Raw genomic sequence first — 26862 nt, 5'->3', positions numbered from 1 at the left:
AAGAGGGCTCAGGGTGTGCTGGCAGCTCCTACAAGCCCTGACTCCCTTTTAATTCTTTAAATATTTTAATGTGGAATCGGGGAAAAAAAAAATAAATCTGACTTTTAGTGAGTTGGAGTTGCGAAGTGGGGAGGAAAGGTGCTGCAGCAGCACGCCCGCCTGGCGGTGTGCCTTGACGGGGCTGGGCTGGGAGCTGGCCGCAACCGGGCGCTGTGCAGCCGCTCCGCCACCGCGTACTGGTTCCCAGTTCCGTCAGCCCGCTGGGACCAGTTCCCCCTCCTCTTCCCTGCAGTGGAGCCTCCCGCCCGCCAGGGGGCGCCGCGGCGGCGGGTGCGGAAGCGCCTCCCCCCGCTCCGCTCCCCCTCGGTCCCGCCCGGGGGAAGGGGGCGGCGCCGTGGGGGCGGGCCGTACCATCGAGGCGGGGTCCCAGAGCGGCGGCGGGCGGAGTTCCGCCGCGATGGCGGCCATGGCAGCGGAGGAGGAGGAGTACGAGGCGGTGCTGTGCGTGAAGCCGGCCGTACACGTCTACCGGGTGCCGCCGCGGGCCTCCAACCGCGGCTACAGGTGGGGTCTGACCCTCCCCCGTGGGCCCTGTCCCGCTGCGCGCTGCTCCTGTCCCCTCTTGGGTTACGTGGCGTCTGTCCCCTCCCTCCCCATGGGGTGTCTGTCCCTCTGTCGTGGGGGTGTGTGGGGTTCCCTCCCCATGGGCCTGTCCCTCGCTGTGGGGCAGCACGGCCTGGCCCTCATGAAGTATCCGCCCCCCGTTCCGCTCCCCAGCCGGGGATCTCCATCCCTCCGTGTGTTTTGGGGCTCCTCTCCCATCACTCCTCGGCCTGGACTATCATTAAATGATAAGGCTGTTCTAGCAGAGGCAGGCTGTAGCTAAGGCAGCTCAGCACCTTCAAGAAATTGCTTCTGAGCTGGAGATCCGTGGAAAGGGAAGTGAAACCTCTTGTGCAATTCTCGCCTGGTCCCTGCTGGGACCTGACGCCCGGGTTTGCACGGAGGCAGCTGGTTTGGGGTGAAACGAGAGACACATTTTGATGAATCTACCTCCTGCAGCAAGCGCGGGTGCAAGCAGGTTCTTGAGCCGCTTTGGTACCATTAAGGAGGAGAATCAAGCAGATGAGCTCCGTGATGCATTATGGGGGCATTAAAATAGGTCGGTGCTGTTGTCTGGGAAAGCAGCTCAGACATCCGTCGCTGTTTCCTCTTTCTTCAGAGCTGCAGAGTGGCAGCTGGACCAGCCGGCATGGAGCGGCAGGCTGCGGATCACGGCCAAGGGCAAGATCGCTTACATTAAGCTGGAAGACAAGACCTCGGGTAAGGAGGAGGGGAGGCGACAGCTCCATGCCTCTTCGTGGGGAGGAAATTGGCGCAGAGCTGCTACGTGTTGGTGTTAACCCGCTCCCATTTCCCTTTTTCAGGAGAGCTTTTTGCCCAGGCGCCAGTGGAGCAGTTCCCTGGCATCGCTGTGGAGAGCGTGACGGACTCCAGCAGATATTTTGTCATCCGGATCGAAGATGGGAACGGTACGTCCCATCACACAGGGGACAGGCTGGGGGAATCGCCTCAGAAAGTCTTCAGTGTCCTTGCTGCTCTTATTTGTGAATGATTCCTGCTTTCAAGGGCTAAATATTCCCTGTGTACAGTGGCAAAAGGACGAATTCTCTTGCTCCCACACACCAGCCGTGCTCTGTCCTTCACCGGGAATAAAAACAGTTTAATCTCACTGCTCGGTGTTAGCGTGAGGACGCCTCTCTGTGCGGGATTGTTGCCATGATGCCAACCTCCGCTTTGACTTGTTTACATTAATTTAAAAAACTGGTTTTACTAAGCCTCTACATGCAGCCAACAAGCCAAAGATATCTCCAGTCCCGTATCTCAGTCTCTGGAGTCCCAGTGCCAGCTGGAGGAGGTGGCAGGCACGAGGGTGTGTGGGAAGGCCTCTCCCCTCCCTCTTCCTCTGCTGCTTTGTGATTCCCACCCTTACTCTTCCTCAGGCCGACGTGCTTTCATCGGAGTTGGCTTTGTTGACCGTGGGGATGCTTTTGACTTCAACGTGGCTCTCCAAGACCATTTTAAGTGAGTTTGTGCCTCGCCCTGCGTCCTCTCAGCTTGACATTTTTTTTGCGGATGTACGCCAGAAATGCTGGGGGAGAGGAAGCTGTGAGCTCCTGTCGCACTTGGGCAGGCAAGCGTGGTCTAAAGAGGTGGAAACGCCTGTTCATCTGCGCAGCCTTTGTGCAGGCAGCTCTCCCTCTCTCAAATATTTCCCAGTCTGTATTAGCAGAGTCCCAAACTGGGCTTCCCAGTCCAAAACTGGGCAAATTTCTTAATTCCTGTCCTCCTCTTTGCGTGCCACCAGTAAGGGGCTGCTCCTGAGGGACCGGGATGCTGCTCCAGCTGCTGGCAGGTGGTGGCTGTGGGGAGGATGGGATGTGCTGCTGGCATGGGATGGTTGGTGCAGCTCGAGCACTGACAGCCGCTGGTAGGAATCATTCCCCTGGCACGTTACTCTGGCAGACAAGGTCTCGGATCACATCCAGCACCTTTAAAGAGCTGCTGCCAGGCAGAGGGGATGATCCTGGGCAGGATTTGTCCAGGAGAGCCTCAGGCTGGTTGTTCATGTGCCCTTTTCTGCTTATTTCCTTCCTGCAGGTGGGTGAGGCAGCAGAGCGAGCTGGCCAAACAGGCTGAGAACCCTGATCAGGGACCCAAACTGGATCTGGGCTTCAAGGAGGGACAAACCATCAAACTCAACATTGCGGTGAGGGGCTTTTCCAGCTAAATCCACCGCCAACCTTTCCTTTGGGATGGCACAAGAGAGAGCAGTGGCTTCGCCCCACAATCCCTGTGCAGGGGGAAGCCCAGAGCAGAGCCCTTTGTGATAACGCTGCGTGCAGTGATTTGCAGAGGGGTTGTGTTATGGTTCTTGGCTACAGAACCGGGTCTGTGGGTTCATGGTGGGGATTTGTGAGTTAAAAGCCATCCTTGGTTTGAGCACTTTTGCTGCGCCAGCTGTGCGATGTCACCGTGCAGCCGTGTTTTCCCCCAGAATAAAGCGATTTGGCTTTGTGCGAGCTGCAGCTGGGAGAAATCGCGCTCCGGCTCTGCATTTAAACGTGGCACCACCCAAGTTTCCCTCTCCTTTCAGAATATGAAGAAAAAGGAAGGAACAGCGGGGAATGCCAGACCACGTCCTGCAGGTCCTGGGGGCCTGAGCTTGCTCCCACCGCCTCCTGGAGGAAAATCTTCCGCTCCGGTTTATCCTTCTGGAGAGCGGCCATCGTCGCTCTCTGAGCCCGCCCAGCTCCCGGGCACCCCCATCACAGGTCTGTGGTCATACAGCAACAACTGTGAAGCTCTTTAGACTCCTATAAGAGTGGAAAATAACTCTGGGTGTTTGTTGTCTCTCTTTCTGACTTTCCTGCCCACCGACAGACTCCCTCTTGTCCTGGCCGCAGCCCGCTGCTGCTCCCGCCGCAGCCGCCGCCGATGTCTGGGGAGACTTTGCCAAAGCTTCAGGGTGAGGCCATGTGGGGGGTTGTGGGTGATCCAAATCCCACTTGTTTTGCTGAAAACCCGTTTGGAATTTAAAAGGGGCTCTGAACAGCATGTGTTGCAAATTCCCCAAGTTCAGTGCAGGTCTGTGGGTGCTGCCTTCCTCTTCCTCGCAGTGCCATGCCCTGTCTTCCCCTGCTGCTCTGTGCGGTGGGGAGAGTTTTGAGGTGACCCCAGAGGACCTGTTTCTGCCTGCCCAGCTCCCTTCCCACATGCCACAGTCCCTTTTAATGTCTAAAATCAATTTTTCCCCCTCTTTTTCTCTCTTTCCAGATCAGCTTCTAGCCAGACTCAGGCAAATGCAGGCTGGGTTCAGTTCTGATCCAAGCCCCTTGTCCGCTTTTCCCTGTGCGGGTGCTGGAATCATCGAGATTCCTTCAGGACCAAAACTGGGGCTTCGGGACACCCCGCTCTTGCCCTTAAATCCCCGGCATTGAAATGCTGAAATAAGTGCCAGAGGGCAAAAGAACACGTGCCTTAAAACTCTCCGCACCAGCACCCTCTCTATCGGGGGCCTTTTATTTTCTGCCCAGATTGCAGCAAACCTCTGAGGCTTCTCCTTTCCACAAAAAAAAAAAGCTGTTGGCTTCGGCACCTCTCCTGGATAACGAGAGGGCGTGCGAGTGCTCAGAGCAGAAGGACTCTCGCTTGCAGTGCTGCCCTAATTAAGGTAATTTTCACTAAAGGTTCATGCTCTAGAGCCTCCTTGGAGACTCCTCCGCTTCCTCCTCGCGTATTTGGGCTGGATAAATTCATCCCTCGGTGGGGAGCATCCTCCTGGAGACACCTCGCCTGCAAAATCCAGACCCAACGTTCTGCTGAGATGCCAAGCATCGCTCCAGTTCTTTTCTGAGCGTTTAACTGTGCGGTGTGGGAGCCGGACCACCGCGTTTTGATGCTGAAATTCCTGATTTCTTGCTCTGGGAAGTTTGTTTTGGTTTTTTTCCTCCTCTGTTTTGAAGAGAGGTTTTTACTTCTTTCTGCGGACTTTTTATTAAGTGATATATGCAATGAAGGACAGAATGGAGTTGGTCTCTTTGACAGAGCTGGCGTTGAGATTCCTCTTTAAACAAATAAATATTTTCTTACCTATTTATATTAAGGCCTTTCGGTGTACAAAGTCCTGCTTACATTTTTTCAGTGCCTTGGATTTTTATTCTTTTCATCTCCAATTTGATGAGCATTTTGGTTTCAGAGCTTAACTGTGCCTGGCAGCGAGCGCGCAAACCCAGGTGAGAGATGTAACACTTCAAAGCAAATAATAAAATGTTTTTGATGCCAAATATGAATCTTTTTAGCCCCCAGTGTGGGCTTGGAGGGGCTGTAATGAGCTTTTGTGGTTCCCCCTCCTTGCTGGTGCCGAGGAGTGTCAGTCAGCGAAGCACAACAGACGCTTGTTGCTTAGCGCTGGTTTTATGGTTGTGAAGGACTCGGCGAGGGGAAGGTAAGGAAAGAAATGAGGGAAAAAAGAGGGTTTCTTGCGATCCCAAAGCAAGGGGGGAGCCTCGAGGCAGCTCCCACTAGCCGGAGCAACCTGAGATGCCCTAAATCCTCGATCCCATCTGCTTGTCCCAGCGCCGTCTCCCCCCTTGCCGTTAATCTGTGGCTTTTGGGCAGGAAAAAGGGCCCTTTTTCTTGGGGAAGAGAGCGGCTGGAAGACCCCAACCCTCTCCGGAGGGTGGCTCGGGGTCGGAGCCATGATTTATTTTGGGGACAGCATGCCTCCAGCCCCTGGTGGGGCGGGGTTTGAGCTTAGCTTGGGGATTTACCGGCGGCTTTTAAGGGCAAAAAGTCCTTAATTACTCCAGGGGGTAAAATTTCCTGCCCTGGGGTGCCTGCGGAGGCTCTGGCGGAGGAGGGGGGGGACTCATCCCGCGGGGCGGGGGGGGGGTTAATGCCGCTTTGCCCCGTAGCAACGCTGGCACGCTCCACCCCGAAGCTTTTCCTGCCAGAGCAAACCCCTGGGCTTTAATGAGCTTAACGAGGGCCACGGCTTAACGAAAAGGCTGGCTTTCTCTCTCCAAGAAGCTCCTTTCCCTGGTGGGAACCAGCACCATCCTGCCGGGGGGGGGGACAGCACAGCAAAGTAAGCACATTTCCACTGATTTGGGGCACGGGGAAGCGCCGGGCACTGCTATTTTTTTATATTTTCCTTGATTTTGCTCATTCCCCTCTCGCTGAGAGCCTCAGGGGTTGGTTTTATTTACCAAAGCCCTGCTTGGCCCGGGGAGTTTCTGGGGGATATTTTTGGTGGTGGATGCTAAAATGTTGCAGCTTGAAGCCTCGCTGGAGGCGTTGGGACCCCCGAAGCGGCCAGGAAGAGGAGGGTCCCCGGCCCCGCCGTCACGCTGGGAGGGGAAGGCGAGGATTTGGGGCTAACGCCGGCCACACATCCGCTTTCCGCCCGCAGGCGACGAGCCAAAACGGAGCCCCAAAAATCCCGGGAAGGGGCTTGGGAGCAGGGAGGCCGCGGCGAGGGGGTGCGAGGGGCTCGGCGCACCCCCTGAGGGGCCCATGAGTGAAGCGGAGCCCCCGGGGGAGGCTGTGGTTGAGGTGGGTGTCGGTGTCCATCCCCCCCCTCCACCGCGGGAACTGGTGGCGGCTCTCGCGGGAAGGGCCACGGAGCCACGACGGGGGGGGCGGCGGGTTTGCGATTGCAAACGGCCCTTCTGCAGCGGTGGTTTGCGGTGCAAACGGCCCTTCTGCAGCCGTGGTTTGCGGTGCAACGGTGCGTTTGGGGCTGCAGATTGCAAAGCGGCGGCGGGGCTGCGCTCGCCGCTGTAAAATCGCAGTGGTTTGGTTGTTATGACTGCGGATTGGCAGCGGGTTTGTGATCGCAGGCGCAAATTTGCAGATGTTTTGTGATGCCAAACATAAATCTGCCGGGGGGTTGTGAAAGCAACTGCAACTCTGCCGCGGTTTTGTGGCTGCAGCTGCAACTCTGCCGCAGTTTTGTGAAAGCAACTGTAAATCTGCCGCAGTTTTGTGAAAGCAACTGTAAATCTGCCACAGTTTTGTGAAAGCAACTGTAAATCTGCCGCAAGTTTTGTGGCCGCAGCCGCAACTCTGCCGCAAGTTTTGTGGCCGCAGCCGCAACTCTGCCGCAAGTTTTGTGGCCGCAGCCGCAACTCTGCCGCAAGTTTTGTGACCAGAAGCACAAATTTGCAGCGGCTTGGTGATCATCACCAAATTGTGGTAGTTTTGCGCTTGCAGCTCTAAATCTGCAGCGGTTGTGGGATTGCAAGTGCAAATTTGCAGCGATGTTCTCATCGTGACTATAAATCTGCAGTGGATTTGCAATTACGAACACAAATTTGCAGCAGTTAAGTGATTGCGACTAAATCTGCAGCGGTTTTGTGATCGCAAACACATGTGCAGAGGCTTTGTGGTTGCAGCTATAAAGCTGCAGCAGTTTTGTGATAGCAACTGCAAATCTGCAGCGATTTAGTGATTGCCACTATAAATCTGTAGCATCTTGCAATTGCAAACAATTCTGTAGTGGTTTTGCAATTGCAACTATAAACCTGCAGCGCTTTTGTGGTCACAAACACAAATTTACAGTGATTTTGCGGTTGCAACTCTAAATGTGCAGCACTCGGGTCCGCAGCTGCAAATCTGTAGTGGCCTTGCAATTGCAAACACGATTCTGTAGCGGTCTTGTGATCACAACTGCAATTTTGCAGCGATTTTGTGATTGCAGAAGCAAACCTGCAGCCGTTTCACGATCGCAGCTTCAAACCTGCAGTGATCTTGCGATCGCCAGCGCAGATCTGCAGCACCCTTGTAATTGCGGCTACAAATTTCCCGCGGTTTTGTGATCGCAACTGTAAATTTCCAGTGATCTTGTGACCCCAACTTCAGAACTGTAGTTGAGTTTTGCCGTTGCCAACTGCATTGCTCAGCGTATCTGAGTCGCAGGGGGTGCAGCATTTGCAACTGGGGGAGGGGGAAAAAGGGCTTTTTGTGGCCTTGGCTGAGCGCGTGGGGAAGGCTCAGCCCAGCCCCCTTCCCTGCTGAAGGAACAAAGCAGCTCTTGCTAGCAAAGGGCGTCTTGGCTCCATCCCGGGGCCAGATCCCTGACCCAGAGCTGGATTCCCATCCCGCTGCTTTCTGGAGCCGGCCTGAGCCCCGTCCCCGTCCCGCAGCGGCTGTCGCGGGGGCCATGTCCTCGCTGCTGTCCCTCCAGGAGGAAAACCGCATCCTGCAGCAGGAGCTGTCACGTGTCGAGGACTTGCTGGCTCAGAGCCGGGCCGAGCGCGATGAGTTGGCCATCAAGTACAACGCCATCAGCGAGCGGGTAAGTCCCCAACTGGGTTAACCCAAACCCACCCGTTTGGACCCCAAAATCAAGGCGCTGTGAGGTGTGACCTTGGCGTTCCCTGTGCTCGGAGTGGGACACGTTGTGGTGTCTTGCAACATCCCTGCGATGGGAGTTTCGCTGCAGCACACCTGGCTTGTCCAGGCCTGTCCTGGCATGCTGGGGCTTGTCCTGCGGGATGCACAGAGCGTCCCCATCCCTGTTTTATTTATCCAGCTGCTTTTTCGGGAAGCAAGTTCCACTCCCCCCCCCCCCCCCCCCCCCGCCCCCTGTGGGCATCCTTCTTCTTTGCATCCCTTTACCGTGGCAACGGGGGAATTAAAAAGGGCTTTGGGCAGCAGCCAGATGCTGAACATGGCTCCTGGGGAGATCTGAATCTAAAGGGTTTTTTGGGGAGCAGCACCCCTATTTGTGCCTGGTTGTTTGCAAAATAAAAGCAAATATCGGGAAAATATCCCAAAGGGAATCACCACCTCCGTGCCTAAGGATCCTTTAGCATCGGCTAATCCCATGCAAGCCAGGATGGTGCTTTGCCAAACTCCTAGATTCAAAGTTGGGTTATTTTTAAAAGCACACCCAAATTTTCCTATTCATCCCCACCCTGTGCATGCAAAGAGCAGGGGATATCAAATTTGGGGGGGGTGTCTCAGCTTTGGCTGTATGGGGGTTTGCTGTAGGATTGTCCCAAACTGGCTTTGTCTAGGATGGGGTGTTGCGGGTAAAGTTGGGGGATGCTCAGTGGGTGTTGGGGTGGTGGATTTAACATCCTGATGGGTGTCGGGGGTGGGGGATATCCGGGGAAATCCCACATCCCATCCCAGCTGGAGCAAACCCTGCGGCTGGAGACGGGAGAGCGGGAAGCGGCGGAGAGCCGGAGCTTGGCGCAGCACAACATCGAGCTGCGGCGGCTGCTGGAGGAGGAACAAGCTGCCTACAAGCGCAAGCTGCAGGCGTACCAGGAGGGCCAGCAGCGGCAAGCCCAGCTGGTGCAGAAGCTCCAAGCCAAGGTAAATCCTTCTTAGGGGACACAGGGACATTTTGGGGACCCACCTCAGTGTCACCCACCCCATCCCCTCTGTCCAGGTGTTGCAATATAAGAAGAAATGTGGCGAAGTGGAGCAGCAGCTGCTGGAGAAGGCGACGGAGCTGGAGCAGGAGAGGCTGACGGTGAGCGCTGGTTTTGGGGGGGGTCTTCCCTGTGCTGAATCCCCCCAAATTGGGGTGATGGCGAGTGGGCTGATGTACTTGCAGAGTCAGCTGGAGGTGAGCAGCTCGCTACCGGAGGAGGAGAGCACCAACGAGCTGGAGAACGCCCTGATCCGGCTGGAAGAGGAGCAGCAGAGGTGAGCAGGGGTCCCTGGGGAGCTGCAGGACCCCCCTGAGGGTGATGCTCCAGCCATGCATGACACACACACACCCCCCCAATCCCAGGAGCAGCAGCCTGGTGCAGGTGAACTCGATGCTGCGGGAGCAGCTGGAACAAGCCAACGTGGCCAACGCAGCACTGAGCGAGGACATCCGCAAGCTGACGGCTGACTGGGCACGGGCACGGGATGAGCTGGAGCAGCGGGAGGCAGAATGGAGGCGCGAGGAGGAGGTTTGGGGGGGGTCCCTGGGAATGTGATGGGGGCCTGGGGGGTGACGGGGAGAGGGATTTGAGGCAGAGGGATGCGGGGGTGTGGAATGGAAAAGGATGTGGGGAGGGATGCAGGCTCACTGAGAGGGATGTGGGGTCACAGGGGATGTTGTACAGAGAAGAATTTGGGGGTGCAGGGGATGAGGCACGTGATGGGAGGGTGATGCTGGGCAGGGGGATGTGTCCGCCGGCCCTCTCTGTGCAGGGTGGCAGGGAATTGGGGTGGGGGGCTGCTGGCTGTGGAGAATTGTGGGAGTGATGGGGGTGTTGTATGGAGATTGGGGGATCAAGGGGAGAGAGATGGGGGCAGCATGAGGAGAGGGGGTGCTGCCTGGGGGAGCTACAAGGCAGAGGTGGCTGCATGGGGAGGGTCCCCCAAACCTGGCGGGTACCCAGCTGGCACCGATGCAGCTCCGTGTGCCCCAAACAGTCCTTCAACACCTACTTCAGCAACGAGCACAGCCGGCTCCTGACCCTCTGGAGGCAGGTGGTGGCTTTCAGGCGGCACTTTGGGGAGATAAAAGCTGCCACCGAGAGGTCAGTGGAGTCCTGGTGTGGGTGGGGGGGGTCCCTTGAGTTCCCCAAGGATGGCCAGGTCCAATCCTGCCTCTCCCAACACAGGGATCTGGCGGAGCTGGGCCACGAGGCCTCGCGGACGGGCAGGGCTGCGCATGCCGCCTGCCTTCACCTGGCTGCCAACCTGCGGCTGGCCGAGAGCCGGGCGGGCGCCGCGCGGGAGACGCAGGCGCTGCGGCTGGCGCAGCTGGAGGAGCAGCTGACGGCGCGGGCGCGGGACGCCGACCTGGAGAAAGTTGCCCTTGGTGCCAGGTACCACGGGTTAAGGGGTGTCTTTTTGTGGTTTTTTTTTTTGGGAGGGGGTGGGTCAGAGGGGTGGGGGGGCGTCCCTGCTGCTGCCCGGTGTCTCGCCGCAGGCTGGCGGAGCTGGCGGCAGCCCTGGAGCGCCTGCGGGCTGAGGATGGGGAGAAGGAGCGTGAGGTGGAGGCGCTGACCCTGCAGCTGCAGAACCTGGTGAGTGCAGGGCATGCGCAGTTTTGGGGGTGGTGGTGGGCTGCACGCCGGGGCAGGCTGCACCCCGCAGCGGGTGCCAGGGCGTCGAGGGATGCTGCCGGGTGCAGCACAGCGCACACTAGGAGGTGATGGGTGCCGGGGCACGGTGCGTGTCAAACTCTGTGTGCTGGGGGGCAGCGCCCGGTGTGTGCCCGGCTGCCGCGGGTGCTGGGGTGCGCCGTGCAGCACCTGCTGGCCCTGCCTGAGGCCTCGACGGGGGTTTTGCAGGAGGCCTCGCGCGCTCGGGAGCCATCGCCTGCGGAGGTGGAGGCTTTGCGCTCCGAGGTGGAGCTGCTCCGTCAGACGCTGAAGGATGTCACCCAGGTGCTGGGTTTTCCCCCTTTCCTGCCTCAGTTTTTTCCCCTTTCTCCATCTCGTTCTCCCTCTGGTGACAGGGGGGGGTCTCCCCCTCCTCTCTCAGGCAGTGCTGGCAGATGACCCCGAGCAGCCACCGCTTCCCCCGGAGTCCCCCCCGTGTTCCCCCACATCCCCTCGCCGCAGCCTCTCGCCCAGCGCTGCCACCACCGCCATACACGCTGCCCTGCGCCGCCGCCGCCTCCAGCTGCAGGTGAGCGCTGGGGAGGGCTCTGCGGGGGGAGGAGAAGGATGAAGATGAGGATGAGGAAGGCTGACCACCCCCTTTTTCCCACTCCCAGGATGCTCAGAGCCAGGCAGAAGCCAGCCGGGAGGTGGCCGGGAGCCTGCGGCAGGAGCTGGGGGACAGCGAGAAGCGGCTGGAGGCCCTGGAGCGGCGGCTGGAAGAGCTCAACGCCGAGGCCGGGAGCTGCCGGCGGGCGCAGGATGAGGCCCAGCGTGAGGTGACCCGCCTGCGCGCCGAGGCCGAGGTCCTGCTCAGGTACCCACCATCCCCCTGGCTGGTCGTGCGTCCGTCCGTCCATCCCCCTGGCTTGTTGTGCGTCCGTCCCTGAACATTAATCCCCATGGATCCTGCCTGCCTGTCTGCGTCTGTCCCACTGCACCTCGCCCTGTCCGTCCGTCCATCCCTGCACCCTTATCTCTGTCTTTCTGTTCCTCTGCATCCCTACACGCCCCTCAATCCTGATGCACCCACCTGCGAGCATCACCCCACCCCTCTGCCCACTTGTGTCCGTCTGTCTGTCTGGCAGGGAGCGGCTGCAGGCGGAGGAGGCGCTGGCAGGGGAGCAGCAGCGGGCGGGTGCCCTGCAGCAGGAGCGGGCGCAGCTGCAGCACCGGGGCGAGGGGCTGGAGGATGCCCGGGCCGAGGCCGCCCGCGCCGCCGAGGCCGCCCGCCAGCAGCTGGAGAGCAGGTGGGGGCACGGGTGGGTGCTGCAAGACCACAGTGGGTCCCCTGCAACCTCCCACCAAATCTGAGTGCTGCCACCTTCCTCTGCCCGCCTCAGTTGGGTGCTGCACCCCCCCACCAAGTGGGTGCTGCAGAATCTCAGTGGGTCCCTGAAATCCCCCCCAAGTCGGTCCCCTGAAGACCCTCGATGTGGGTGCTCCCACCTCTCCGCCCTCCCCAAATTGGGTGTTGCAACTTCCCCTCCCACCCTGAGTGGGTGCTGCAGCATCTCAGTGGATGTTGCAACACCCTCAAGTGGGTCCCCTGAAGCCCCCCCCCCCACAAGGAGGGTGCTGCCCGTCCCCCGTCCCTCTAGTGGGTGAGGTACAAAACTTCCATGGGTGCTGCAGCCCCTGCCCCAAGTGGGGTGCTGTAAAATGGTGGGTGCTGCAATCTGCCCCCCCCTCCGTGGGTGCCCCCGTGGGGGCTGTCAGCCAGCAGCAGGTGGAGGAGCTGGAGGCGCAGCGGGCCGGGGCGCAGCGGGAGCTGCTGGAGGTGCGGGAGGCGCTGAACCGGGCGGTGCTGGAGGCCGAGGTGGCGCGGGGCGAGCGGGAGGCACTGGCCGAGGCCCTGGGCAAGGTGGGTCCTCCCGATCCCCCCGCCCCAGTGCACCCCTCTGTAGCGTGTAAGTGCCACGCAGCGGGTGCACCCCTCGGTAGTAGGTGCACCCCTCGGTAGTAGGTGCAGGCGCTACCTCAAGCAGCAGGTGCAACCCCTGGGCCCCATATGCACCAGGTTTAACCCTCCGCCATGCAGCAGGTTCAGCCCTCCCATGCGGTGGGTGCAACCTGTAAGCAACGAGCACAGCCCGTGCGGTGGGTGCCCGCCCGTGCAGCAGGTGTACCCCCCTCCCCATGCAGTGGGTGCAACCCCAGACCCTAAGCAATGGGCACAACCTCGTGCAGCAGGTGCAACCCCCAAGCAACAGGTGTAACCTGTAAGCAACAGGCGCAGCCCGTGTGGTGAGTGCAGGCCCATGCAGCAGGTTTATCCCCCTCCCAAAGCAACAGGCGCATCCCCATGCCCTGGGTGCAACCCCTAAGCAACAAGTGCATCCCCGCACAGCAGGTGCAACTCCTGTGTACTGGGTGCCACCCCCATGCAGTGGGTGCAACCCCAAATGCTAAGCAATAGGTGCAGCCCCTAAGCAACAGGCGCATCCCCAAGCAATGGGTGCAACCTGCAAGCAACAGGCGCAGCCCATGCACTGTGTGCAACCTGTAAGCAGTGGGTGCCCCCCCCCATGCACTGGGTGCCCCTGTGCGTTCGGTGCTGCAGCGGGTGCAGAGTCTGTCCAGCTCCCATCGCCCGCGGCCGCCCGGCAGGCGCAGGGCAGCTGCGGGGAGCTGGCAGCGGCACAGCGGGCAGCGGCGGCAGAGGAGGGGCGGCTGCGGGACGCCCTGGCCAAGACGAGCGAGCTGGCGGCCGGGCTGGCGCGGGAGAAGACGGAGCTGAGCCGGAGCCTGGCGCGGCTGGAAGAGGAGCGGGAGAGCGGCCGCATCCGGACGCGGGAGCTGGGGCAGGAGCTGGCGCTGCTGCGGGGACGGCTGGAGCGCGGGCGTCGGGCCGGGGCGGCCGAGCGGCAGGGCCTGGAGCGGGCGCGCAGGGTGGCCGAGGAGGGCTGCCGGGGGCTGCGGGCAGAGCTGCGGGTGCTGCGGGGCCAGCACCTGCGCCTGCGCCAGCACCTGGGGCAGGTGGGCAACTGGGAGGGTGCTGGGGGTAACTGGGAGGGATGTGGAGGGTGCACGGGGCAATTGGAACAGTGCCAAGTGTAACAGGGAGTAGTGTGGAGGGTGCAGGAGGTAACTGGGAGGGTGTCAGGGTCAACTCGGAGGGATGGGGAGCATGCATGGGGTAATTGGGAGGGGTGGTGAGGGTGCCTGGGGTATCTGGGAGGCTGTAGGAGGTAACTGGGATGGGTGGGGAGGGTGCAGGGGGTGACTGGGTGGGATGTGGAGGGTGCATGAGGCAACTGGGAGGGTGCCAGGGTCAACTGGGAGGGATGGGGAGGGTGCCTGGGGCAACTGGGAAGGTGCATGGGGTAACTGGGAGGGATGGGGAGGGTGCACAGGGGAACTGGGAAGGTGCATGGGGTAACTGGGAGGGATGGGGAGGGTGCACAGGGGAACTGGGAAGGTGCATGGGGTAACTGGGAGGGATGGGGAGAGTGCATGGATAACTGGAAGGGGTGGGTTGGATTATGTACAAGTTAACTGGGAGGCTGTGGGGGGTGACTGGGAGGGCCATGGTGGGTGTGGGGGTGACGGGGTGTCCCGCAGGCGGTGCAGGAGCAGAGCGCGGCGGGCGAGGCGCTGGCGCAGGCGCGGGGGGAGCAGGAGCGGCTGCGGCGGGAGCTGCTGCGGCTGAGCCGGGCCCGCGAGGGACTGGCCAAGGAGGGGGCCAGCCTGGCCGTCCAGCTCGCCGCTGCCCAGCGCCAGGGGCAGGATCAGGCCCAGGAGGCGGCCGGGCTCAGGTGGGTGCTGCTGAGGGGTGGGGGGGAGGTGAGGGTGTCTCCCCACCCCTGGACCCCGAGTTTCGGCAGCGAGGCTGGCGGCGTTTCGGCAGGACAGAGAAGGAGGGGCTGGAGAGCAGCATCTTCCAGCTGCAGCAGCGCCTGGCGCAGCTCGACACCCGCAACCAGCAGCTGGAGGCCGAGGGCCGGACCCTGCTCCAGGCTAAGGAGGCGCTGGAGGGTGAGGGCTCCCGACCCCCCCTGTCCCTATCACCCCGGCCGTCCTCATCTTCATCTTCCTCCTCATGCCTTCTTATCCCCATCTTCAACTGCATCCGTCCCTATTCCTCTTCGTGGCCATCCTCATCTTCTTCCCCATGCCTCCTCAACCCCGTCTTCATCCCCATCCAGCCCCGTTCCTCTTCCTCCCCGTTCCTCTTCCTCCCCGTTCCTCTTCCTCCCCGTTCCTCTTCCTCCCCGTTCCTCTTCCTCCCCGTTCCTCTTCCTCCCCGTTCCTCTTCCTCCCCGTTCCTCATCTTAATCTTCCTCCCCGTTCCTCTTCCTCCCCGTTCCTCATCTTAATCTTCCTCCCCGTTCCTCTTCCTCCCCGTTCCTCATCTTAATCTTCCTCCCCGTTCCTCTTCCTCCCCGTTCCTCATCTTAATCTTCCTCCCCGTTCCTCTTCATCCCCGTTCCTCATCTTAATCTTCCTCCCCGTTCCTCTTCATCCCCGTTCCTCATCTTCCTCCCCGTTCCTCTTCCTCCCCGTTCCTCATCTTAATCTTCCTCCCCGTTCCTCTTCATCCCCGTTCCTCATCTTAATCATCCTCCCCATGTCTCCTTATCCCCATCTTCATCCCGATTCAGGCCTATTCCTCTACATCCTCATCTTCATCTCCATCTTTAACTGCATCCACTCCTATTCCTCTCCATTCCCATCTTCATCTTCCTCCCTGTGCATCCTTATCTTCATCCCTATCCATCCCTATTCTTTGTCATCCCTATCATCATCCCCGTGGCCATCTCCATCCTCACACCCATCTGTCCCCATCTTCATCTCCACCCCCAGCCACCTTCAACAGGGTCATGACCTCTGCCCAGGTCAAGCCCTCTGCCACCACATTCCCTCCCCGCCCGTGTCCCTATTCCTATCGCTTAACCCCCGTCCCCGCTAACGGGGGGTGTCCCCACAGCGGAACTGGGCACGGCACGGCTGGAGCGGGAGCAGGAGCTGCAGGCCCGACGGCAGGCGGTGGCGGCGGCCGAGACGGCGGCGGTGACAGTCGCCCTGCAGAGCGCCCGTGATGCACACCGTGATGAGCTCGACCGCCTCCAGCGCGAGAAGGTGGGCACTGATGGGGTGCAATACTGATTTCTGGGCTGCAATGATGATTTTTTTGGGGGGGGGGAGGGCAGTGCTAACTTTTGGGGTTCACAGGAGGAGCTGGAGGCCGAGCGGGGCCGGCTGGCGCGGGAGCAGGAAGAGCTGGCGGCTGAGCTGGCAGCAATGCGGCGGCAGCGCGAGAGCGAGAAGCAGCAGGTGGGTGTCCCCAGTGTCCCCCCTCCCTGTGTCCCAGCTCTGGTGTCCCCCTGCCCTGGCTGAGCCGTTTTGCCCCCCCAGGCACTGGCACTGCAGGAGGAGGAGCGGGCGGCACTGGCGGAGACGCTGGAGGGGCTGCAGCAGAGCCTGGCCGAGGCCACGGCCGAGCTCGAGCAGCAGCGGCGAGAGGTCACCAGCCACCAGGAGAAGGAGCAGGTGGGTGGGTGGGGGTCCTGGGCCCCCCCTAAAATGGCAGAGAGCTCCACATGTCCCCTACTACAAGCCCCCATGCCTGGGCACTGCTCACCATTGCAAACCCCCATGCCTGGGCATCCCCTGTGGCCCCCCCATTGCAAACCCCCATGCCTGGGTGTCCCCCATGCTCCCCCCAGCTCCCCCCCAGGTCCAAATGCCCATGGCTGGGTATCCCCTATGGCCCCTCAGTTGCAAATCCCCATGCCTGGGCACCCCTCTATTGCAGTCCTCAATGCCTGAGGGCCACTCCCGCTTTGCAAGCCCCACTCCCTACACCCCCTCTGCTTTTGACACCCCTCAATGACCCCCCCTTCTTGCAGCCCCCCAAGTGTAAACCCCCTCATCTCCCCATTGCAAGCTCCCTGGTGATAGGGATGTTTGGGTGTGGTACCCAAGCACCTTCATCTCCATCCTCACTGCAATCTGCCCCCACCGGCACCCCCACACTGCTGTGGGGGGGATGCTCAGGGCTCTGTGCCCGCCCCCCCTCACCAGAGCCTGGCAGCAGAGCTGCGCAACCTGCGGGCACAGGTGGAGGAGACGGCAGTGGCCCACGAGCGGGAGGCGAAGACTCTCCGTGACCAAGCGACGGCGGCAGCCAAGCAGCGGGATGGTGCCCTGCGGGAGGTGAATCCCCCCCCTAAACCCCTTCGCCCCACCCCCAAATGTCTCGCCCACCCCCCTAATCTCCAGCCGCCCCGGCTGCAGGTGGAGGAGGCGCGGGCGCAGCTGCAGCTGGTGTCGGAGGCGCGGGCAGCGGGGCGGCGGGACCTGCTGGAGGCGCAGCGGGAGGCCCGGGAGAGCCGGGAGGGCCTGGAGACGCAGCGGCGGCAGGCGCAGGAGGCACGGCGGGCCCTGGGCGACGAGGCCAGGGAGAAGGAGGCCCTGCGGCGCTCCAACGAGGAGCTGCGGGCGGCGCTGCGGCGTGCCGAGGGCGAGCGCATCAGGTGAGGGTCGGGGAGATGCTCAGGAGAAGGGCATGCGTGAGATGGGAGGTGCAGGGGAGGGGGGGTGCTCGGGGGCAGGGGATGCATGGGGTGGTGCAGTGGTTTGGGTGCTCGGGGTCAGGGTGGTGCTCAGGAAAAGGTTGGAAATGCAGGGATTGAGGTGATGCTCGGGGTACGGGTGATGCTCAGGACAAGGGGATGCTTGAATTGTGGGGTGCAGGGGGTGGGGTGATGCTCAGGGTTGGGGCAAGGATTGGGGTCAGGGTGTGCATGGGGTGGTGCCACGTGTTGGGTGCTCGGGGTTGGGGTGATGCTCAGGACAAGGGGATGCTCAAGTTAAGAGGTGCAAGGGTTGGGGTGATGCTTTGGGACAAAGGGGTACCCAAGTTGGGCAATGCAGAAGAGGGGAATGCTCCAGATTGGGGTAACGCTCGGGTCAAGGGGGTGCTGTGGTCCCTTGGGTGTTCAGGGATGGGCGATGCCCCTTCTCCCCCCTCCCACAGCCTGAAGCGTGCCAGCGAGGAGAAGGAGCAGCAGCTGGCGCTGGTGGAGGACGGGCGGGCGGCTGCGGACCGGGAGGTGACGGAGCTGCGGGCAACCCTGCGGGAGCTGGAGCGCGCCCGCCTCGACGCCCGCCGCGAGCTGCAGGAGCTGCGCCGGCAGGTCAGGAGGAGGATGGTGGGACACGCACCACCCCTCATCCCATTTGGGGTGCCCCCAACCCCCCCTGTCTCCTCCTTGGGAAGGTGAAGGACCTGGACAGCGAGAACAACAAAAGGAGCAAGGAGGTGGGCGAGCTGCAGGCGCGTGTGGCCCTGGAGGAGCAGCGGGAGGAAGAGAACCGTCGCGAAGCCTTCGGCCTCAGGCAGAAGGTTGTAGAGAGCGAGGCTGGCACAGAGGCTGCCAGGAAAGAGGTGGGGGGGTCCCCAAGACTCCTCAGTGCCCCATTGCTCCGGTGCTCCCCCATCCCGAGGTGTCCCTATAACCCCACAGCTTGGCACCCTGCGTAACCAAGGTGTCCCTGTCCCTCACCCCACAGCCTGATGCCTGTTGTCCCCACGCGTCCTTGTCACCCCATAACTGGTACCCCATGTCTCTGGGTGTCCCCATCACCCCACCACTCTCTGCCCTGCATCCCTGGGGGTCCTTTGCATCCCCATTGTCCCCTCGCTTTGGGCCTGGTGTTCCTGAAGTGTTCCCATCACCCCACTGCTCTGTCCCTTGCTTCCCTGGGGGTCCCCATACCCCACTACTCCATCCCTGGGGGTTCACCCTCACCCCATTACTCCATCGCTTGCACCCCATCACTCTGTGCTTCATCCCCTGTATCCCCGTCCCCCCACCTCTCTGTGCCCTGCACCCCAACTGCCTACATCACCCCCTTTCTGCTCCCCCCTCCCCTCAGCTCCAGCACCTGCAGCAGCGGCTGGCAGAGGTGGAGGGTGAATTTCGGCAGCGGGAGAAGGACCTGGCCCGCAGCCTGGAGGAGGCTCGAGGCAACGAGAAGAAGCTCCTGGCCGATGCCCGCAACCTGCAGCTGAAGGTGGAGGCGGCGCGGGGCGAAGCGGCCGAGCTGAGCCTGCGCCTGAGCGCGGCCGAGGGTCGGGCACAGGGGCTGGAAGCTGAGCTGGCCCGCGGCGAGGCTCTGCGCCGGGCTGCTGAGACCCGCCTGGGAGGCATCCAGTCCGCCCTGCGCCGTACCATGGGCATTGGCCGGACACGGGCCGGCTCCCCGGGCAAGGGTGAGAGTCCCCGGGGCCCCCCAGTGCCCTGTCCCTTGCTTAGAGGACAGGGATGCATCCTGCTGCAGTGTGTCCCGCTGCAGTGCTCCACACCCTGCGTCCCTGGGTGTCCCCCTTATCCCGTTGCTCCGGGTCTTGCAACCCCATCAGCTCATTGCTCTGTCCCCTGCATCCCTGGGGGTCCCTCATACCCCATTGCTTCATCCTCTGCATCTTTGGGGGTCCCCTGTACCCCATTCCTCCATTCCCTGCTCCCCTGGGGTCCCCCATACCTCATTGCTCCATCCCTGGGGGTCCCCCATCACCCCATTACTCCATCCCCTGTATCTCCATCCCTTGCACCCCATCACCCTGTTGCTATGTCCCTTGCATCCCTGGGGGTCCTCCATACCCCACTGCTCTATCCCTGGGGGTCCCCTGTACCCCCCTGCTCCATCTCTTACATCCCCAGGGGTCCCCCATATCCCATGTGTGCATCCCACTGCAACACATCCTGCTCGTTCCAGCCTGCCTTCCTCCCTCCCTTGGGTGCTGCGCCCCACTGTCCCCACATCACCCAGTTTGTCCCCATACAGGTGGGGGACCAGAGGGGTCGGGGAGCCCCAGCTCATCTCCGGACCCCGATGCGGCAGCCGAGCCCGAGGCGGTGCGGGCAGCCCTGCGGGATTTCCTGCGTGAGCTGCAGGATGCGCAGCGGGAGCGGGTACGGCCCCACTTTCCCCTCCCCTCCCCACCGTCCCCAAAAAGCCCGTTTCTTGCCCCGTTTTCTCGCCCCAGGAGGAACTGCGGGTGCAGGTGGGCAGCCTGGGCCGGCGGCTGGCAGAGGTGGAGGAGGAGCGGGACAGTGCTGGTGCCCGGGCACAGCAGCTCCAGAAACTGGTCACTGAAAGCGAGGAAGGTGATGGGAGTTTTTTTGGGGTGTATCCCCTCCTAAATTGTGGGTGATTTGTCCCAGACAGGAGCCTTGCTGGCAAGCGAGGACTTTTGGGGAAACTGAGGCACAGGGGGTAGTGATGGTGCTGCCTGAGACTGCAGGATGCTCAGTGGGATTTCCCCCCTGTGCATGGCCCCAAAATGCTGGTAAAATGGGTAAAACCTCCCATGCAAACCCCATTAACCCAAGTAAAACCCCCTGTGCATGCCCAGGAAACCCCAGTAAAACTAGTAAAAGCCCCCATGCATCCCTCATAAATCCCAGTAAAACTGGTAAACGCTCTGTCCGTCTCCTGTAAATCCCAGTAAAACTGGTAAAACACCTACACACATCCCGTAAACACCAATAAAACTGCTAAACCCCCTATAGATCCCCTGTAAATCCCAGTAAAACTGGTAAAACTCCCGTGCATCCCTTGTAGACTCCAGTAAAACTGGTAAACCCCCTGTGCTTGCCCCATAAACCCCAGCAAAACTGATAGAAGACCAATGTACCCGCCGTAAACCCAATAAAACTGGTAAAACCCCTTGTGTAGACTCCATAAATACCAATAAAATGGGTACCCCCCCCCCTGCGCTTGCCCTATAAACCCCAGTAAAACTGGTAAATGCCCTGTTCATCCCCTGTAAAGCCCAATAAAACTGTTAAAACCCCTGTGCTTGCCCCATAAACCCCAGTAAAATGGGTAAAACCCTCTATGGAACTCCTGTCAATCCCAGTAAAACTGGTAAACCGACTGTGCTTGCCCCATAAACCCCAGTAAAACTGGTAAACTCCCTCCATGGATCCCCTGTAAACCCAGTAAAACTGGTAAATTCCCCATGTATCTGCTGTAAAGCCCAGTAAAGCTGCTAAAAGACCTATGCACCCCCCGTAGACCCCACTAAAACTGGTAAACCCCCCTGTTCAGACTCCATAGATCCCAATGAAATGGGTAAACCCACCTTACATCCCCATAAACCCCAGTAAAACTGGTAACTCTCCTCCCCTGGAAACCCAGTTAAACTGGTAAATGCCCCGTGCATCCCCTGTAAACCCCACTAAAATGGATAAAACCTCCTGGGCAGACTCCATAAATCCCAATAAAATTGGTGAAACTCCCTATGCCCATCCCACAAACCCCAGTAAAACTGGTAAACCTCCCCCATTCCCTGTGCACAGCCCGGTAGGGTGGGTGACCGTGGTGTGGCCCCGGCAGGACGTCGCTGCGGGGAGCTGAGCAGCGCCCAGGCCACGCTGGTGCTGCAGGAGGAGACGCTGCGACGAGGCGAGCGGGAGCGGAGGGCGCTGCGGGAGAAGGTGGCGGCGCTGGAACGGAGCCTGCACGCCGCCGAGGGCCAGCGCCGAGCTGCCCAGGTGGGCATCGCCATGGGGGGGCAAAATCCTGCTCCTGTCACCACCCCCATTCATGCCAGGGGGATTTATGGCCTTGCAGGAGAGGGTGAGCGCGGTGCGAGCTGGCGAGGCCGAGCTGGAGGATGCCAAGCGGCGGTTGGAGGCGGCGGAGAGCCGGAGCACCCGCCTGGAGCTGCAGCTGCGGGTGCTGGAGGGCGAGTTGCAACGGGCACGGCTGGCCCTGGGCGAGCGGCAAGCGGAGGCACGGGCCATGCAAGACCGCGCTGACCTTCTCCAGAAGCAGGTAACGGCACCAGTTCCTCGAAATCCCGATTGCGTGGATTTATAATTTTTTTTTTAAAAAACATGATTATATGTCGTTTGGCTCTTGGTTTTGGGGGTGTAGCTAGCAGAGAGTGAGCAGCGTGCCGGCGCGTCGCAGCTGGCCGTGGAGAGGCTGAGCGCGGCGTTGGCGGCCAGTGGCTCGAAGGACAATGAGCCGAACGTGCCGGCCTCGGCCGATGGCACCGTGGTCCACGAGCGGCTGCTGCAGCTCCAAAGCGCCCTGGCTGCCGGCGAGCTCGACCGCCGGGCGCTGCAGGTAGGAGCCAGCACCCTTGGGTGGGGTGACACCGGGGGGCCTTCGTTTTGAGGGGGGGTCTCCAGGGGTGTGTTTCTCGCCCTCCCGTCCCAGGAGGGGCTGGAGGTGGCGCGGCGGGCGCTGGCGGAGGCGCGGGAGGAGAAGGGAGCGCTGTGGGAGCAGCTGCGGGCGCTGCGGGGGGAGCAGGAGGCCCTGCAGCGGAGCAAGGAGGAGCTGGAGGCGCAGGTCCGACAGCAGCAGGAGGTGAGAGGCGGGGGGGGGGGGGCACCCATGTCCTTTTCCCCCACGTGACACCCTTTGCCCACTCTATGAAGCATATTTTGCCCCCATGCAGCACCCTGCACCCTTCTCCCCCTCCCCACCAGCACCCTGTTGCCCCCATGCACCCTTCTGTACCCTTTAGCCTCCCCATGCAGCCCCCCTCCACTCTCTTTCCCCCTCCCTGCAGCCCCCTCCACCCTTTTCCAGCCCCCCATAGCACCCTATTGCCCCCATATAACACCAGCATCCTTTTCACCCTCTCATACAGCATCCTATTGCCCCCATGCAGCCCCCAGCACCATGTTTCCCCCTTTAAAGCACCCTATAGCACCCTCTGTCCCCCATGCAGCCCCCAGCACTCTTGCCCCCCATGCAGCACCCTCTTGCCCCCATATACCTCCAGCCCCATCTTGCCCCACCTGCAGCACCCTCTTTCCCCCATGCAGTGCCCTCTTGCCCCCATATCCCCCCAGCACCCTCTTTCCCTCTTGCCCCCCCTGTAGCACCCTCTTTCCCCCCCCGCAGCCCCCTCCCCACACCCCTGGGGGGCCGGGGCTGACCCCCCGGCCTGGCGCAGGCGCTGCGGCAGCGGCAGGAGGAGCAGGGGGGGCTGCAGGAGCGGGTGGGCAGCCTGCAGCGCGCCCTGACCCGCACGCAGGGCGAGAAGCGGGAGGCCGAGCGCGTCGCTCTCCGCCTCGAGAAGGACAAGAGCGCCCTGAAGAAGACCCTGGACAAGGTGAGAGGGCGGGTGGCACCCGTGGGTGCCCCTGGGGTCACTACTGGGTGCCAGCACAGCCGGGACTCGCAGCCCTCCTTGGCCACAACTGGGTGCAAATCAAATATAAAGCCCTAAACCCAGCTTATTAACAGTGCACGGTTATTTTCCAAGCATTAAATATATTTTATTATATGTGCTGCGTCCTGCTCCACTCTGCACAGCATCTATATGCACTTGAAATACATACATTTTATATGTTTAAAATGTATTTATATATTTATCTATTTTAGAATGTATTTTACATGTAAAATATATATTTTGTGCTATGTATTTTATGCTACATTTTATATATATATTATATACATGTTTTACATGTGAAATACCTATTTTGTGCTAAATATTTGATGGTACATTTTATGTACGTTTTACATGTAAAATATCTATTTTGTGCTATATATTTGATGGTACATTTTATATACAATACATGTTTTACATGTAAAATATCTATTTTGTGCTAAATATTTGATGGTACATTTTATATATATTTTATATACGTTTTACATGTGAAATATCTATTTTGTGCTATATATTTGATGGTGTATCTATTTTTTATGATATTTCTATTTTATGCTATATTTATGCTATATATTTCACATGTGAAATGTATATTAGATGTATTACATAGCTTTTAAGTGTGATATATATTATATGCAAAACATATGCAGTATATAGTTTATCTCCATTTTTATATTGATCTACAGAGTATGTAAAATAGACATATTTTACATGTTACGTATATGTATTTCCATGGTGTGTATGTACTTTCTCCCTTGTATCTCTGTATTTCACGTCTGGTACGTCCCACTGTGCATATCTCCGTGTCCCACCCGCTGGCGGGAGGGTGCAGTGGGGGTTGGGGGTGCTGCACCCCCCGCACCCCGTGTCTCTGTGTCCCTCCGGCGGCGCAGGTGGAGCGGGAGAAGCTGCGGACGCAGGAGGCCTCGCTGCGGCTCTCGGCGGAGAAGGGCCGGCTGGGGCGCTCGCTGGGCACGGCCGAGCGGGAGCTGGCGCAGGCGCAGCACCGCATCCACCTGCTGCAGGTGGGTGGCCCTGGGCCCCCCCAGGGGCGATGGGTGCAGGCGGTGGCACCCCTGGGTGCTGCCCGACCATGCGGTGCACCTCTGCCTTGTACTGGGATGGTGCTGGGCTCCTTGGGGGCTCGTCCCAGCTTGGGGAGATGCTGGTGCTTGTACTGGGATGGTGCTGGGCTCCTTGGGGGCTCATCCCAGCCTGGGGAGATGCTGGTGCTTGTACTGGGGTGGTGCTGGGCTCCTTGGGGGCTCATCCCAGCCTGGGGAGATGCTGGAGCTTGTACTGGGATGGTGCTGGGCTCCTTGGGGGCTCATCCCAGCCTGGGGAGATGCTGGAGCTTGTACTGGGATGGTGCTGGGCTCATTTGGGGGCTCATCCCAGCTTGGAAGGATACTGGGATGGCACTGGGCTCACTTTTGGGCTGCTTCCATTTTGGGACGATGTTGTGGTGCTTGCACTGGGATGGTGCTGGGCTCATCGCAGCTTGAAAGGAGGTGCTGGTGCTGGTCTCCTTTTGGGGCATTTCCCAGCTTGGGAAGATGCAGGTGCTTGTGCTGTGCTCTTCTGGGGGATCATTCCAGCTTAGAAGGATACTGGGATGGTACTGGGCTCTTTTGGGGTGCTTCTCGCTTGGGGAGATGCTGATGCTTGCACTGGGATGGTGCTCCTCGTGGGGCTCATCCCATCTTGGGGAGGTGCTGGTGCCTGTACTGGGATGATGCTGGGTCATCCCAGCTTGAAGGGAGGTGCTGGTGCTTATACTGGGATGGTACTGGTCTCCTTTTGGAGCGTTTCCCAGCTTGGGGAGATGCCGGTGCTTGTATTGGGGTGGTGCTGGGCTCCTTGGGGGGCTCCTCCCAGCTTGGAAGGATACTGGGATGGCACTGGACTCCTTTTTGGGGCGCTTCCAGCTTGGGGAGATGCTGGTGCTTGCGGGAGGGTGGTGCTGGGCTCTTTTTGGGGCTCCTCCCAGCCTGGGGAGGGCGGGTGCCCAGTTTTGGGGTGACAGCCTCCCCCGCCTGCCCAGGCACAGGTGTCGGTGCTGGAGCACCCGTCTGTGCCGAGCCCTGGGCCGTCTCCGGAGCTGCAGCGGGGGCTGGACCGCCTGCGCATCGCCCAGCTCCAAGCCCAGCGGGTGCTGGAGGCTCGTGACCGCGGCCACCACGTCCGCGACCTGGAGGAGCAGGTGAATGCGGGGGGACACCCCGAGGTGGGACGGGGACACACACCCGTGTCCCCTCCTCGCTCCCCCCCATCTCACCCCGCCACCCCCTGCCTTGCAGGTGGCGCTGCTGAAGGGGCAGGAGCTCCACCGTCACCCCACCAGCACCTAAGGACCCTCCGCACCACCCGCAGAGACCGGCGCAGCTCATCTCACGGGTGAGGGGGGGAGCCGTTCCCCATCCCCGTGCTCAAACACCACATCGACTTGTGTCTCATCATGCCCTTTTCTCAAGCTAAAAGCCGCACTTTACCGAAGAGGTGATGGCGCTCATGTATTTTTGATACAGGTTGGGGCCCAATGGGTGTTTTTTCCCACTTTTCTATTGCAATTTTTAACAAAAAGTTTGGAAATACTCCCTTTTTTAGCCCCAGGAGACCCCTGTCTCAGCACTGGCCAAGCCCCCTGATTTATTTCCCCCGATACATGACTCTCCTCCAGCCCTGACAAGCCCCAACACTCACCAGATCCTAATCTTTTCACCTTTTTCTAACAAAAGAACTACTCCAGGTTGATGATTCTGTGGGTTTTTTTTAGAAAATAGCAGGGATTTTATACCACTATTTTTGGAATTTGAGGTTTTTACTGGTGCTATGGGGCAGCCTGAGGTCTGGGGGCTGAGCCAAGCTGAAAACCCACCTGCATCGAGGTGGTGGCTTCAAGCACGGCCAAACCTTGTCAGTCCCAGCACGATTAAATGTGGATAAACCTAAACTGGCAACCCCTGAGGGTTTTTTTTGGGGGGGTGCAGGGTGTGGTATTTTGGGGATGCCCAAAATGTGTGTCTGTTGGGACACCAGGATTGATTCAGGTCCCTAAATAATAATAATGAATTAAGATATACTAATAAATAATCATACATAATAAAAATAATATTAGTATTATAATTATTACCACTCCCCCTTTGGAGGAGACTGCAGGGATGCACCGGAGCCATGAACATCATCCTTATGGGGTGCCCTTCTCCTTGTTTTAAGCCTTTTTGGGGGGGTTTGAACCCCAAGGGAAGGATGAATCCCTTGTGCCCCCAAGGCCTGGAGTGGTGCAGGGCTGGGGAGGGGATGGGGGAGGATGATGAGGGAGAAAACTCACCACTGAGCCCCCCCGGACTCCTTTCTCTAAGAGAATTGGGAATATAATGCACCCTGCAAGCTCCACGCTAAGAGAGAGACACGCTATAGAGCTGTATAGAGGGGGATGCAGGCTCTACAGGAGCTGCACACCACAAAGGGAGCTGTTTGCTCTAGGGGAAACACACCCCATGTCAGGTATACAGCGTATCAACCCCTGGGGGGTGACTGCCAGCCGGCTGAACAGGAGCCAGCAGTGTGCCCAGGGGGCCAGTGGCATCCTGGCTTGTGTCAGCACTGGCGTGGCCAGCAGGGACAGGGAAGGGATCTGAGCCCTGTGCTCGGCACTGCTGAGGCCGCCCCTCGCTGAGTGGGTTCAGTTTTGGGCCCCTCACCCCAAAAAGGCCATTGAATGACTCGAGCGTGGCCAGAGAAGGGCAACGGAGCTGGGGCAGGGTCTGGAGCACAGGTCTGCTGGGGAGCGGCTGGGGGAACTGGGGGGTTCAGTCTGGAGAAGAGGAGGCTGAGGGGAGACCTCCTGGCCCTCTGCAACCCCCTGACAGGAGGGGGCAGAGAGGGGGGATGAGTCTCTGGAGCCAAGGAGCCAGCGCCAGGCCCCGAGGGAATGGCCTCAAGCTGCCCAGGGCAGGGTCAGGCTGGCTCTGAGGAAGGATTTCTGTGCAGAAGGGGCTGTTGGGCGTTGGAATGGGCTGCCCAGGGCAGGGGGGAGTCCCCGGGATCCCTGGAGGGGTTGAAGAGTCGGGCTGAGCCAGCGCTGAGGGA

The 26862-nt window shown here is 60.0% G+C and overlaps 2 protein-coding genes across 4 annotated transcripts; both read left to right on the top strand.

Annotated features, from left to right (window-relative positions):
• The first annotated feature begins 442 nt into the window (after positions 1 to 442).
• NECAP2 (NECAP endocytosis associated 2) lies at positions 443 to 4847 on the top strand. The gene is made up of 8 exons (XM_074924783.1): positions 443 to 564; positions 1223 to 1323; positions 1428 to 1532; positions 2004 to 2085; positions 2662 to 2770; positions 3158 to 3335; positions 3445 to 3529; positions 3838 to 4847. Exons 1-8 carry the CDS (start codon positions 458 to 460, stop codon positions 3884 to 3886), a joined length of 816 nt encoding a protein of 271 aa, XP_074780884.1. The 5' UTR covers positions 443 to 457; the 3' UTR covers positions 3887 to 4847.
• On the top strand, positions 4685 to 25843 carry CROCC (ciliary rootlet coiled-coil, rootletin). 3 transcript variants are annotated; one of them, XM_074924780.1, is made up of 36 exons: positions 4685 to 4796; positions 5975 to 6117; positions 7751 to 7861; positions 8704 to 8889; positions 8966 to 9049; positions 9134 to 9225; positions 9314 to 9479; positions 9949 to 10055; positions 10140 to 10346; positions 10451 to 10547; positions 10815 to 10910; positions 11008 to 11154; positions 11243 to 11442; positions 11714 to 11875; positions 12345 to 12489; positions 13236 to 13604; positions 14190 to 14383; positions 14476 to 14603; positions 15556 to 15707; positions 15801 to 15902; positions 15984 to 16118; positions 16653 to 16784; positions 16866 to 17104; positions 17608 to 17767; positions 17851 to 18018; positions 18510 to 18846; positions 19422 to 19549; positions 19624 to 19744; positions 20979 to 21136; positions 21216 to 21419; positions 21522 to 21716; positions 21810 to 21959; positions 22555 to 22713; positions 23664 to 23795; positions 24815 to 24973; positions 25071 to 25843. In XM_074924780.1, the coding sequence occupies exons 2-36, from the start codon at positions 6079 to 6081 to the stop codon at positions 25119 to 25121; spliced, it is 5412 nt and encodes a 1803-aa protein (XP_074780881.1). In that variant the 5' UTR covers positions 4685 to 4796; positions 5975 to 6078; the 3' UTR covers positions 25122 to 25843. The 3 variants fall into 3 exon arrangements, with proteins under 3 accessions (XP_074780881.1, XP_074780882.1, XP_074780883.1); XM_074924781.1 differs by lacking the exon at positions 4685 to 4796 and adding an exon at positions 5607 to 5650 and having other exon boundaries at positions 7710 to 7861; XM_074924782.1 differs by lacking the exons at positions 4685 to 4796; positions 5975 to 6117 and adding an exon at positions 5639 to 5650 and having other exon boundaries at positions 7710 to 7861.
• The last annotated feature ends 1019 nt before the right edge of the window (positions 25844 to 26862 follow it).

The sequence above is a fragment of the Athene noctua genome, chromosome 22 (assembly GCF_965140245.1).
Source record: "Athene noctua chromosome 22, bAthNoc1.hap1.1, whole genome shotgun sequence".
Lineage (NCBI taxonomy): Eukaryota > Metazoa > Chordata > Aves > Strigiformes > Strigidae > Athene > Athene noctua.
The sequence above is the reverse complement of the archived record's forward strand: the minus strand, read 5'-3'. Positions and strand labels throughout refer to the sequence as shown.

Bases quoted from the DNA above. Each gene is read 5' to 3' on its own strand.
- CROCC (XM_074924780.1), top strand. From the start codon at position 6,079: ATGAGTGAAGCGGAGCCCCCGGGGGAGGCTGTGGTTGAG. The intron at 7,862-8,703 runs GTAAGTCCCCAA...ATCCCATCCCAG, and splicing joins ACAACGCCATCAGCGAGCGG to CTGGAGCAAACCCTGCGGCT. The intron at 10,056-10,139 runs GTCAGTGGAGTC...CTCCCAACACAG, and splicing joins ATAAAAGCTGCCACCGAGAG to GGATCTGGCGGAGCTGGGCC.
- NECAP2 (XM_074924783.1), top strand. From the start codon at position 458: ATGGCGGCCATGGCAGCGGAGGAGGAGGAGTACGAGGCGGTGCTGTGC. The intron at 565-1,222 runs GTGGGGTCTGAC...CTCTTTCTTCAG, and splicing joins GCCTCCAACCGCGGCTACAG to AGCTGCAGAGTGGCAGCTGG. The intron at 2,771-3,157 runs GTGAGGGGCTTT...CTCTCCTTTCAG, and splicing joins CCATCAAACTCAACATTGCG to AATATGAAGAAAAAGGAAGG.